The sequence below is a fragment of the Leopardus geoffroyi genome, chromosome D4 (genome assembly GCF_018350155.1).
Source record: "Leopardus geoffroyi isolate Oge1 chromosome D4, O.geoffroyi_Oge1_pat1.0, whole genome shotgun sequence".
Classification (NCBI taxonomy): domain Eukaryota; kingdom Metazoa; phylum Chordata; class Mammalia; order Carnivora; family Felidae; genus Leopardus; species Leopardus geoffroyi.
In genome coordinates, this window is record NC_059342.1 from 82,230,095 (window position 1) to 82,243,571 (window position 13,477).

Consider the following 13,477-nt stretch of genomic DNA (forward strand, 5'->3'; position numbering starts at 1 on the left):
GGCACCTCAAACATAACACGACTAAAATTTAATTCCTGATCTTCTCATCTAAACCTGATACCTACAGTTTTCCTTGTCTAAGTTGATGGCAACCTCTCTTTCCAGGTGCTCAGACCCCAAAACCCAAGTCATCTTTGATTCTGCTCTTTCTCTCATACCCTATGTCCAATAACTTAGGAAATCCTCTTGACTCAATCTTCAAAATATATTCAGGCCATCCACTCACTACCTCCACTGCTACTAACCTTGTTCTATTAGCTTATTAACCAATACTCTGCTCCTAACCTTGGCTTCTACACTGAATTCTCAACAGAGCAGCTAGACAAATCCTTTAAACATTGGTTAGATTGTGTCACTCCTCTGCTTAAAACCCTACAGAGACTACCCAATTTTACTAAGAATAAAAGCTCAAGTCTTTAAAATGGCTTGCAGGTCTGTACATTATCTGGCCTCACCATTTCTTTTCATCTGTCTCATACTATTCTTCCCCTCACTCACACTGCTCCAGGCACACTCTCCTATTATTGTTCTTTGAAGACGCTAGGCATGACTAGAGGACTTTGCTATTGCCCTTGTGTGGAACAGTCTTTTCCCAGGAACCTACATGGCTAACTACCTCACCTCTTTCATCTCAAGTTTCAAAGCTACCTTTTTAATGAGGCCTACATTAACCACTTTATGTAAAACTGCAACGTGCCCTTGTCCCCTCACTCTGGCATTTCTGATCCCTCTAGCTGTATTATTTCATTTCCATAACAATTATCAATTATAACATATAATCTTTTTATTCGCTTATTGTTTATTATGCTTTTTCCATTTTCTAAAATGTAAATGCTATGAGGGCAAGCATTTCGTTAATGTATGCCAAGTACCAAAATACTGTCTGGCACTTAGTACAGGTTCGTTAGATATCTGTCCAGTAAATGAATGAATGAATGAACAAGGTAGATAGGCTAAGTTTCTCAAGGAAGTGACTATGTTCAAAATATTGAACAGTACAAAGCACAGAGCAGGTATAAAATAAATGCTTCATTAATTCAACTATGATGTGCTGGTCAAGGGTATGCAGTGATGAATAAGACAGAATTGTATTTGTCATCACACTTAAAATAACTTATTGCACTTACATGCCTATCTCCCCCAACAGACTGAGGGTTCTGTGAAGGCAGGGACCCTAACCACCATAAGTGCCAAACAAAATTGAATTAATACATGAAATTGTCTTAGTAGGACTTACTAAAATTAATATTCTGCTACAAAACTATTAATGAATATAAATACTGTATAAATCTCAATATGTAGTGTGTCTGATGAATTCTTAAATTAAAAACAATACTAGATATTTTCAGAAAATAATACAATGCTCTCCATCAGAAAGTTTTCCCAAAAATTCTCCAAACTCATTTTTTAAAACTCAGAATTATTTAATAGGGTATCAACATCAAGTCTTTCAAGGTAAAAATATTACCAAGTCCTGCTCACCAGTAAAACACTTTTTTTGTGTAAAGGGGAACTTACCTTTACCTCCACTTAGTGGTTTTAAGTAGAGTGCCAAATCCTCAACACATTTCTTTGCAACCTCATAGTGTTTGTTCTCACCTAGATTACTTAACTTTATTGACTGATGATCTGGTACCTAAAAACAAAGAAGAATGGAAGAAATACATTTATCCAGCTCATGGAACTTTTATTTATATATTTGATAATAATCTTGGTGTGTATAAAAATAGTTTAAGTAAAATTGAAGACAAACACATAGCCAAACTGCTAAGAACCAAGGATATTATACTTAACAGCAGGGGCTAAGTGTATTAATAAATGGAAAAAGAAGTAGTTAATATCATATCAATGTATGTTTTTAAAAATTTTTTTTAACATTTACTTATTTTTGAGAGACAGAGAGAGATAGAGCATGTGCAGGGGACAGGCAGAGAGAGAAGGAGACACAGAATCTGAAGCAGGCTCCAGGCTCTGAGCTGTCAGCACAGAGCCTGATGTGGGGCTCGAACTCAGGGACTGCGAGATCATGACCTGAACCGAAGTCGGATGCCTAACCGACTGAGCCACCCAGGCACCCCTATCAATGTATATATCTTAGGGTTGATAACTATGGTAGAATTTTGACAGATGTTAACATTAGGGGAAGCTGCAGAAAATTATATGGGTTCTCTGTATACTATTTTTTGGAAGTTTTTAAAAAAGTTTTTCAAAATAAAAAGTAGGAAGGAAAAAAACCACTTAGCACCTTCTCACTATATAATTTTCTTATTTTATTTATTGCTTATGGTCTGTCCCCTCTTGGTACAAAAAGCACCACAAGACACAGCATTCTTTTCTTTTCTATGTAAACTCCACCACCAACTTGGGGCTCGAACTCACAACCCCAAGATCAACAGCTGCATGTTCTACCAACTGAGCCAGCCAGACACCCCGCAAAACACAGTATACTTAACAAAATGTCAAAACTTGGGACGTAAACTGCAGCTCTGCCACTTCTATGAGTGACCCTGAGTAAATCATTTAACTGCTCCAAGTTATGGTTTCCCTATTTGAAAAATGGAGATGAAAAATCCCTGTTTTATAGTGCCACTATGGAAATTCAGTTTAATCTAACAATCATTTGTATTTATGGAGTGCTTAATACCCAAACATACTTGCAGTCACTAGGCATGTATCGGTGAGCAAAACAGACAAAATTTCTTGCCCTTGTACCTTACATTCTAGTGAAGAGAGGATGGAGCCAATAAATTTAAAAACATTAACAAATAAGTGGGTAATAATGATAGGAAGTGATAAGTAAGAATTACACAGCAAAGATAAGAGGGATTGGGAGTGCTGGAGAGGAACTGCAATTTTAAAAGGGGTGGTAGGATAGGCTTCCTTAGGAATCATGACATTTGAATAAACACTTGAGAAAGATAATAAACATTCTAGACAAAGATAAGTCACTACAAAAGCCCTCAGGTGGGAACATGTTTGGCATATTTAACAACTGGCTAGGAAGCACTATGGCTTAAGCAGAAAGACTGAAGCCAGTAGTAACAGGTGGGGCTTTAACAGTAATAGAAATCACATTGTGTAGGCCTGCAGACCATTAAGGACCAATTGAGAGAACATTTATAAATGATAAAACATAGTAACTGACCAACATAGCAACTGACCAACATAGCAGACATAAAATGGTAGCCAGTATTATCACAAAAAGTCTCCAATATTGTATTGGATCTAAGACGCCACTGTTTGCAAAAGGCACTGTAGAAAAAAATGCTGACAATTATATTATTGATTACAGATGCATCTAGATTTCAGCGCGTCTAACTGGAATACGGACATTTAAGAGAAACATGCTTCAGGGCCACCTGGGTGGCTCAGTCGGTTGAACGTCTGACTTTGGCTCAGGTCATGATCTCGTGGTTTGTGAGTCCCATGTTGGGCTCTGTGCTAACAGCTCAGAGCCTAGAGCCTGCTTCAGAGTCTGTCTCTCTCTCTCTCTCTCAAAAATAAACATTAAAAAAAAATATATGCTTTAAAACAAATACTTCAAATATCAAGATACTAAAAGAATGGAGTATTTTTAAAAATTTATTGTTTATTTTTGAGAAAGAGAGACAGAAGGCATGCACAAGCTTGGGGAGAGGGTCAGAGGGAAGGAAGGAGGGGGGGAGGGGGGAGCAGGAGTGAGAGAGAGAGGGAGAGAGGGAGGGAGAAAGGGGGAGGGAGAGCAAGCTGGAGAGGGTCAGAGGGAGAGAATTCTAAGCAGACTCCACACTCAATGCACAGCCAGATGCAGGCTTGATCCCACAATCCTGGGATCATGACCTGAGAGGAAATCAAGAATCAGACGTTCAACCGACTAGGCCACCCAGGCGTCCCAAGAATGGAGTATTTTTAATTCACTGAATTTTCTAAGAAGTGATTAATCAGAAAAGTCCTTACTTTCTTGCTTTTATATACAGTGCATGATGTACAGAATTTCATCTTCTTCCTCACCTGTAAAATGGGGATAATAGCTAAACAGCTAAGGTAAGAATTAGTAATGATTTAGTAATATTTACTAAAATTTTTACTAAAATATTAGTAATATTTACTATCATACCTAACATAAAACAGGCCCTCATTTAATGGAAATTATTAAAAATCTAGGGTCTTGGTCTGATTCACTAAAATGATTATAAAAAAGAAATATTTATTTTATAACACATGAACCAAAAAAACTATACAGAATTTGTTACAGATACTCTGGAAATTGGTTTTCTCTCTCTCTCTCTATATATATATATCCCCAAATAGACCTTATTTTCTCGTTTGTAATATTATTCTAAAAGTCAAGTGAAGTTAAAAAGAAAATCCCAAAACCTCCATTTGAGGATCCTAGTGGGTTGATATTCGGCCAAAGTTTTGATTACATTTCTTTTTGTATGCAATAATAAATAAAAGCTTATATGTGATTATTTAAAAATCTTCCTTGGGGCGCCTGGGTGGCTCAGTCTGTTAAGCATCCAGCTCTTGATTTTGGCTCAGGGAACAATCTCACAGTTTTGTGAGTTCAAGCCTCATGTGAGGCACTGCACTTACTATGAGGAGCCTGCTTCGGATTCTCCCTCTCTCTCTGTCCCTCCCCTTGCTTGTGTTCTGTCATCTCTCAAATAAATAAACTTAAAAATAATGTTATCCACCAAAATCACTTATTTTTGAAAAATATTTATTTTTGAGAGAGCGCAAGTGGTGGAGGGGCAGAGGATATGAAGCAGGCTCATGTTGACAGGTTGGTAGCAGTGAGCCCAATGTGGGGCTCAAACTCACAAACTGCGAGATCACAACCTGAGCTGAAGTCAGACGCTCAACTGACTGAGCCACCCAGGGGCCCCACAACCAAAATCACTTATAAACATAAATTTTGACCACAGCATTGAACACAATGAAATATAGAATTATAATAAAATTTATGGTTTTGCCTAAGGATTTATAACATTATCTAAAAAAAATCTTTTGCAGAATACAATCATGGTGTCAGGTACGATGAATATTTTTTATGTCTCAAGTATCACTAGACACACGTTGTACCCCTTAATGGACAAAGTTCTATAATTATTGCATATACCAAATTAGTAAAATCTTATTTATTTATTTATTTATTTATTTATTTATTTATTTAGAGAGAAAGAGAGAGTGCGAGAGTGAGCAGGGGAGGGGCAGAAAGAGACAGAGGAGAGAGAGAATCCCAAGTAGGCTTTAATCTGTCACCACAGAGTCCAACGCGGGGCTAGAACTCACAAACTGTGAGATCATGACTGGAGCTAAAATCAAGAGTCGGGCACTCAACCAACATAGCCACCTAGGTGCCTCCCAAATGAGTAAAATCTTGAAAGCTTACCTGGGCTCCAACTAACTGGAGAAGTGCGAAGTTGACAGGAAGCACATCGATGTCTGTGTTGATGGCAGTCTGGTCAAAAGGACAAGCTTTTCGGTGAAGTTTATTCAAGCAGGTCTTGCAGACAGTGTGTGAACAACCTAAACTGATGGGTTTGTGCACATTCTCATCAAATTCATTATAGCAGATTGGACAGGACAGAAATTCTGTCCATTGAGCTGCCTGCACAGGCATTGTGGAAGCTGGATGCTCGGGTTAGCAGTCTAGCAGATCATTATTTTGCTGTGTAGTGTTTTGTGAGCTGGAAATGGACAAAAGTAAGAATTAACCACATATTCATCATTCACCTTGAAAGAGTTAACTGCTTTAGTCAACCATCACAACTTCAAAACCTAAAACATTCTGAGTAATTATATGCTTTGGATGTCTTTAAGTCTATTTGCTGAATTTGTTAAATTTCTGAAATTTGGTCCAGAAACAATATCTGGATAGTGTCCTTTTCAACTAAACATATTTATATTGGTTGCTCACGTAACAGTTGAGTATCAAAGCTTTCATGTATTTTTCTTAATGATCACATCAAATTAGTAGATTAACTTTCCACGTTTCATTTTTACAAACACAAATTACTTTGGGTTGCTTGAGTGTTTTGGACAGCTACTGCTCCAAAACATATTAAGAAATGGCTTAAGATATCGGACTTTGAAAACTACTGATCCAAAGAATACTGTAGTGAGTCAAGTGTGAAAAAACAGCCACCTGAATAACCAAGTCAGTCAAGGATATGTTCAACTTGGCAGCTTCACAAAAGAGGAAATCTCTGTGGTCAAGATTTGACTAACAGGCTAACAGAAGTAATGAAAATCAAAGTATGTGAGATATGATGATAGAGCAATCTGTCCAAAAATGGGGAAAAAAAAAAGAAAACAAAAAAACAAAGATTCTGACCTTAAAATACAGTGCCAAAGTTAAGGGGGGGGGGGGAATGTCTTACAAATCTAGAATGTGGCTCCCCACAATACTTTTGACAAAACACACCATTTAGTAAGATACATATATACAACCCAAAACTGTCAGGTCCAATGACCAAATATAGAAAAATAAATATTCTCATCTAATAATTCTAAGCATAAAAAAAGCAAAATATAATTTTTTCTTTTTACATACGATTAAAAGGCACATGTAAAAAAAAGATTAAATTTTTCTTTTTCCTAAGATTAAAATGCTTATCCCATAATTTTTAATAAGATAAAATATCTGGTACCAAAACTATACTGTACTCTAATTTAAAATCTTTAGGTACCTAACAAACATTCTGTGTTTCACAAATTTTTCATATCTTCCAATTCAAAAGTTACATAAGTCTGACAAAGGCACTCTGGTGAACAAGAAATCCAGGTATTTAGGGCAATTAAATATCTAATACTTTATTTCATAAGAATGTTTACCAACCCAGATATCTTAGTTCCACAGAAATTAGATGTGTAAGCCTACAGTCAGATCAAGACAGAAAAGTATGTAACTGGTTCTCCAATATCTCCACATCCAAATGAAGAATTCTGTTAGCCTTTATTGTGCTTTTATATTCACATAAACTAAGGTTTTAAAAGATATCTTGGTAAATGAATCACAGGGCTTGTTATATAAAAAGCACCCTGTACAAATTTCTCCTCAAACAGCTCTAATGCAAAGTATCTAGTATCTTTATTTTTAAACTAGTCAAATCTTGCAAGTTATATTTATTTTGTAACTTTCACCCTTCCATTGCCACACCTATTAATGCCATCAATCTTAAAACCAGTTTGCTTTCAACTTTAGAGATGAGCACTAAACAGGTGAACATATCATTTCCTGAACTATTAAATGTTCAGTTTTCTAGGCTGCAGAATTATATAAGGAAAAGGCTTCTGAGGAAGAATGCATCTTATCTTAAATCTACTACTGAGAGCCTTAATTTAGTTAATAACCTGAACCGATAAAATATTTATCAAAACAAGATCCTACATCTATTTTTTCATAACAGCCACCTGTTGGGAAATGCTAATTTTGTGGTATCATAGCCACTGCGTAATAGGAAACTAGCAGCAAATACTCTTTCCTTATTTAGTTTTCCAAGATCATCCTGAAATGCTTTACGTTAGTAAATTGGGGGTAGGGGGCACTTAAGTTTGAACTAAACATAACACTATCTTTCATATTTTCTTTCACCTGTTTTCAGTATTTCAAACTACTCAAGAATATACTTGATAGTTTTATGTCGTAACATCCTATACGCGCTTCTATGTCTATGAACACCAGATGCCACAGTAAAATTAATACTGAGAAGTTTAATTTCTAGTAAAAATTGAATATCTTTAAAAAAAAGAAAATTTCTGCCAAAATTAGACAATAATCCCATCAAATTCTCCTGCTATGTGTCAGATTCTAACTTTCTGACGGGAAAAGAATTACTAAATTTTTCTTATGTAAGACATAAGGAAAGGCTTTTTTTTTTTTTAAATGTTTTTCTTAAGTACTGTTATCAATAAATTCTAGATTCCTCAATTAAGATAGAGACAAAATTTTATCTAAAACACAGAAGCAGCTTATACAGTCCACTAAAATGTTTAATTGGTGATGACAGAACTTTCATTTATTTAAAAAAGGCACTTTGCAAACATTTACCTAGAAAGCATTTTTTATAACCAAAAATGATAATAGCCCATTGTGTTTAAAATTTATTTTAACTTTTTAATGTTTGTTTATTTTTCAGAGAGAAAGAGAGAGTACAAGAAGGGGGTGGGGGGGGGGGGCAGAGACAGACAGAATGTGAAGCAGGCTCCAGGCTCTGAGCTGTCAGTGCAGAGCCCAATGCAGGGCTCAAACCATGAGATCTTGACCTGAGTTGAAATTGGACGCTCAACCAACTGAGCCATCCAGGTGCCCCTCTTTATCATTTATTTTAAAAAGTATCTACATGAGCCATGGCAAGCTAAGAATACATACCAATGCATAAAACTTCTAAATTTTTACTAATAATTCTATAGTAATTTACTTAATTCTATGTATGTCTAAATTGCTAATAACATTTAGTTAATAGTCAAGTAAAGTATCCAACCTGAAGATACTCCCAAAACATCTCAAACTGAGATAAAATGGATTAAAAAGCCCACAACTAAAAAATGAAAAGCCCACAACTCTAGATACATAGAGACTATTTAAGAAAAACATTCTAATTAAATTAATTGTATTAACTAATTTCAGTTACTAGTTAGTAAATTTGAAGAAAGATGATAAATCATAGAAGAAACACTACATTAGAGGTAGACCTTAAACAGATTTTTCCTTAATTTTTCGAGCTCTAAGTTCCTTGTTATAAATACTAACTTGTAAAATAGGAAAAGTAATTAATAGACATCTCTCATATGATACAAATTGCACATTGCTTTATTAAGAGCAAACTGCATACCAGCTAAGTACTTTCATTTTTTGTTATTAGTCTACCATGATATTATGCAGCCAGGTCTGGACTATGTCTCCAGATTTTAAAATGCCAGAATAAAGTTTATGCTTCTTTCAGTATTGTATAATAAAAAATATCTAGTATTTTACAATTCTCTTCATAAACACATGAACATTAGGGCTCATGTCTGTTAATTAAGACATTCATTGTTTTCAATTCAGTTTACTCATATGAGGAGTTTAAGCTACTGAAATGAAAAGTACCGAAGAGTACTTCTCAATTCAGAAACCTTACAAATAATTAGTTTTGGACTTCAAAAATTGTATTTAAAGCATTTTAGGTACAATTGAGACCTTAACCTATAAAACAAGCAAACAAAGCCAATGAAAATAATGTGCACACTCTAAAACTCAGCATTCAAACATACTAAAAGCACAAGAGAAAAAGGAACTGAGGTACAATTTTAAAGACTACTAATATAAATGACTTTAGTATAAATTAAGAAAGCTATAGGACTCAAGTTGTTTTTTTTTTCCTCTTAAATCCACTATGAGGTTGAACTCAGTTTGTTAATCAGTATGAGATTTAACTTTCTGTGTCTTCTAATAGAACACTAATGGGATAATTTTCTATTTTAATTAATATAACCAATAAAGTTTTGCATTAGCAATGACAAGACAAACAATATTTACTTTTGAGACAGAACTTACTCACTTCTGCCTATCAAATAATGGCCACTGGATAACTTTACCCTTCAGATTACCAAAGTCCTTATTAGCCTTTTTGATTATTCTGATTGCAAGATGATATTCTGTCAGGAAATTTTTGGTTTTCATGTGTCTACTTTGATTCAGATAATTTATTTCTCAGAAGAGCAGTGATGCTTTAAACAGTGCTAACAGAAACACAATGTGAGCTGCAAGTAATTTAAAGTTTTCTAGTTGTCATATTAAAAAAGGAAAAAACACATGAAATCAATTTTAATAATATAATTTATCCCAATTTATCCAAAATATCATTTCAACATGGAATTAATGTAAAAAATTACTAAGATAGTTTAAATTCTTTTTTTTTTTTGTACTAAGTCTTTGAAATGTGGTGCATAGTTTATTTTACATTTACACCACATCTCAATTCACACTAGCCACCTTGCAAGTGCTCAACTGTCACATGTGGCTATTGGCTTGTACTGGACGATGCAACTCTAGAGTACTTAAAATTATAAAATAATACTCAAAACTAACTTTTATTCAGAATTTGAGGTGAAAGTCACAACTACACTTAAGAACTTTTCATCAAACTAGAAAACCCAAGGAACATAATGATGTGCCTTACAACGTTTATGAGGCAGGATGCAAAACATTACTCTTAATTTTCAGCTAGCTTTATTTTACCACGCTTCCTTTTTCCATAACTAGAAAGTGAAACTTCAACACAGTCCAACCAAAACAATAAGTGCTTACTATAATAAAGTCTTGCTATAAGTTTATTTATCATTCTTAGACACTGCATACAATGTTGTTGAAGTTCTATTTCTGAATATAAAATTTTGTGTTAAAAAAAAATGCTTCCCCCCCAAAAGAATTTTTGTTAGCTTTTTCAAACTGGAAGATACAGCAAACTGCAAAAGCAGAAAATGAAATAATGAAAACATATGAACAAAGGACATAAGTCTTATATGTCGGGTCAACACAACAGTAATAACAGATCAGGAGGAACTCAAAGGATCCACTAATGAACAGGACTGTAATTAAATCTTCAAAGAATAGGAGGCAATTTGAATTTTAACATCTGCTTTTTCTAACATGTTTGGAATATACATTTAACATATTTTGTCCTAGCAATTTTCCAAACTCTAAAATTTGGGAAACATCAATCTCCAAATTAACAAAAATAGCAACATTTAAAAATGGTCTTTGACAGGATTTATGGCCTCTATTTCTTAAAAAATCAAATGTGGAAGTAAACAACACAAGAAAGAGATGCTAGAAAAGTGGTGTAGCTTTTTAGATAGATTAAAAAAAAAAAGATAATAATGGCAGAATCCATGAACTTTTCTTAACGTTTGAAGAAGCCTTAACTAAATTTGCAAATTTAACGAGAAAAAAGCTGCACAGACTAACTAAAACATTCGTTTCTTTGCTTTTGGGTGATATTATATCAGTGCATCGTAGCAACATCAGCAATCAGGTTAATCAAAAGTTCCTATTGGAACTTAATAGTTTGACTAATGCAAAAATGGAAAAGAGACTACTTAAACACTTTATTTGGAAAAAAAAGTCATTCTAATCACAGCGGTTTGGGGGAGAGTAGGAATTAAAAAGAAGGGACCCAGGTAAGGGGAGAGTAGGAACTAAAAGAACGGAACCAGGGGGTTATTTAAAAAATAAAACGGGCTGGGAATCACAAGATTAGATCTACTTCATGTCAGTGATTACTTGAGACTATTTTGGTGTCAAGGTTCTACATGCCAGTATCTTACACTCCTCTGTGATGAGAAGGATGGAAATGACAGCTACTCTCATCTCCTCCCTTCCTGAAAGCTAAGAGCAGAGAAAAGTAGAGCTGCTTCTGAGAAACAAAGATGCTTTCTACCATTCTTCTAAGATGGTGGAAGAGTCTCCTTAAGAGGCTTCCCCAAGAAGGAAAAATGAAACAGGGAAAGAAGAAAGCCATAGCAAAATTCTCTGGCCATATTTCATGCCATAGGACCGTCACAGCCACTGTGCAACCACTCTGGTCCGGCTATCTCCACCCCAGGAGGTTAAGCTCTCTCAGGGCATTGTTTGGCCGTGGTCCCTATTTACCACTCAGATCGCCTCCACCATCCCTGCGCTGAGATCTCAGGAAGCCCCAAGACAGAAAGCCGAAAAGCTAGGAGAGGACTTGGTTTCGAGGTCCTCCTCCAAAACCCCTCTTGCTAAGTGGTGTAGAAAACGGAGAGAGAACGCTGGCCTTTGCTTGGGTGGGTTCCTTAGGGGTCAGTGGATTCCCCTCGGCCGGTGTGGAAGGGAGGTGGCCATTTGCGCCGGGCGCTCGGTATTGAAAAAGCCCTACCAGGGAAAGGGGCCTCCGCAGGCCCCGGACTCCGGGCCCGGTCCGAGTGTCAGGTGCGGCCCTCAGTTCCCAACCCTCGGGGCACCGACGACGACAGCACACAGGCCCCGGGCTGCGACCGGTCTCCCGCCCGACCGCCGGGGACTTAGGGACCCAAGCTAGGGCCCGAGCCGCATCGTGCCCGCCCCCGCCCTACCTGTGGGGGCCCGGGCGGGGTCGCTAAGGGCCGCTCCCGGGAGCCCCGCGACGGCGCGGCTTGGCGACGGAGGCGCCTCGTCTCGCCGGGGCAGAGCTCGGCGGCGGTTTCACGACCTCAAACTCCATCGGGAGCTACAGGGACAGCCCCGTTGGCGGCGGCGGAGGCCGCGACGGGGCCTCCTCCTCCTCCCTCCGCCTCCGCCTCCTCCACCTCCTCCTCTCCAAGGAGGCGGTCCTGGAGGGATCCCGACCTAGATCTCGCGAGAAGATACTCCCCCTTTCACGCGAGATCACGCAGGACAGGGCGTTAGGGAGGTGGAAGGGAGGAGTAGTACCCCCCGCCACCTGGACTGCGCATCAGCTTCCCTCTGGCCGAGACTAACCACCCCCGTCACGTGACTAGGGAGCCCCGGAGCACTGTGGGAGGTGCTGTTAGGAGGCCTAGGCGAGCCGAAAGGGTTGATGGGAAACTCCCTGCACCTTCATCAGCGCCTTGAGCTAGCCTTTAACACTGCTGTGAGGCAGTGTCTGACTCCCCTCATGAAAAAAGTGGTCTCCATTGAGCATAATCTGATACATCTATATTATATGCACTCGACCATAATTATACACTGACTCATTCCCCCAATCCTTCCACATATTTGACAATCTCCCTATTAAAAAAAACCAAAACAACAAAAAAACCAGCATTTGCTTGCCAGGCACTAACAGATATCTATTACAGAGAGTTCTTCACAAGCTGGCAGAGATCAAAATTCAAGCACAAATTCTGGCATTAATGTCTCAATAAATATTTGTTTAAGGATTTTTCACAGCAAGCTGTGAAGGTTAAATTCCTATTGTTTTTCTAGATGAAGAAACAGACTAGTATTAGAAATAAGGGAATTCGACTTTATGGACTGCTTACCATGTGCCAGGTCCTGTGTTAAGTAATAAATATTTCATTTTTACCATTTATTTTCGTTTTTATAGTTTATTCATCAAAATAATCCTAAAAAACTGATACTATGTACTCTTTGTTACTGAGAAACTGAAAAACACAGATTAAAAAATTGGCCACAAACTGTGATTAAACTGAAGTCACTTTCCAATGTGAAAACATATGTCCAACAAAGGCATGCATGAAAGTAAATCCAGTACAAATTTAGACATATGGACATGTAGTTTACAAGCTGTAATAAACTTAATATGTATGTGTATATATATGGTTATTACTATTATACTGCCATAATGTCAGGGAAACAAGTGTTTTTCAAAAAATATTTGTTGGCCAAAGACTTTTCTCCCATGCATTTATTTGTACCCTTTCATTCTCTCCTATGACATAAATGCTAATCCAAGAGTAAGGTTCTCAATAATGGTTCATTTGTTCCACTATTTTCCATTTAACTAGTTAGTAATGGAAGCAT

The 13,477-nt window shown here is 37.0% G+C and overlaps 1 protein-coding gene across 4 annotated transcripts in view; it reads right to left on the reverse strand.

Annotated features, from left to right (window-relative positions):
- Positions 1 to 12,317, reverse strand: part of RC3H2 (ring finger and CCCH-type domains 2) — a 53,074-nt gene extending 40,757 nt beyond the window's left edge. For 3 of the 4 annotated variants that reach the window (XM_045470259.1, XM_045470257.1, XM_045470260.1), the window contains exons 1-3: positions 12,067 to 12,315; positions 5,375 to 5,672; positions 1,519 to 1,636 (exon numbers count right to left, since the gene is read on the reverse strand). In XM_045470259.1, coding sequence (XP_045326215.1) covers positions 1,519 to 1,636; positions 5,375 to 5,605 — 349 coding nt within the window. In that variant the 5' untranslated portion in view covers positions 5,606 to 5,672; positions 12,067 to 12,315. Of the gene's footprint in view, positions 1 to 1,518; positions 1,637 to 5,374; positions 5,673 to 12,066 lie in introns of all 4 variants that reach the window. The other variant, XM_045470258.1, reaches the window with a different exon arrangement.
- Between the last annotated feature and the right edge of the window lie 1,160 nt (positions 12,318 to 13,477).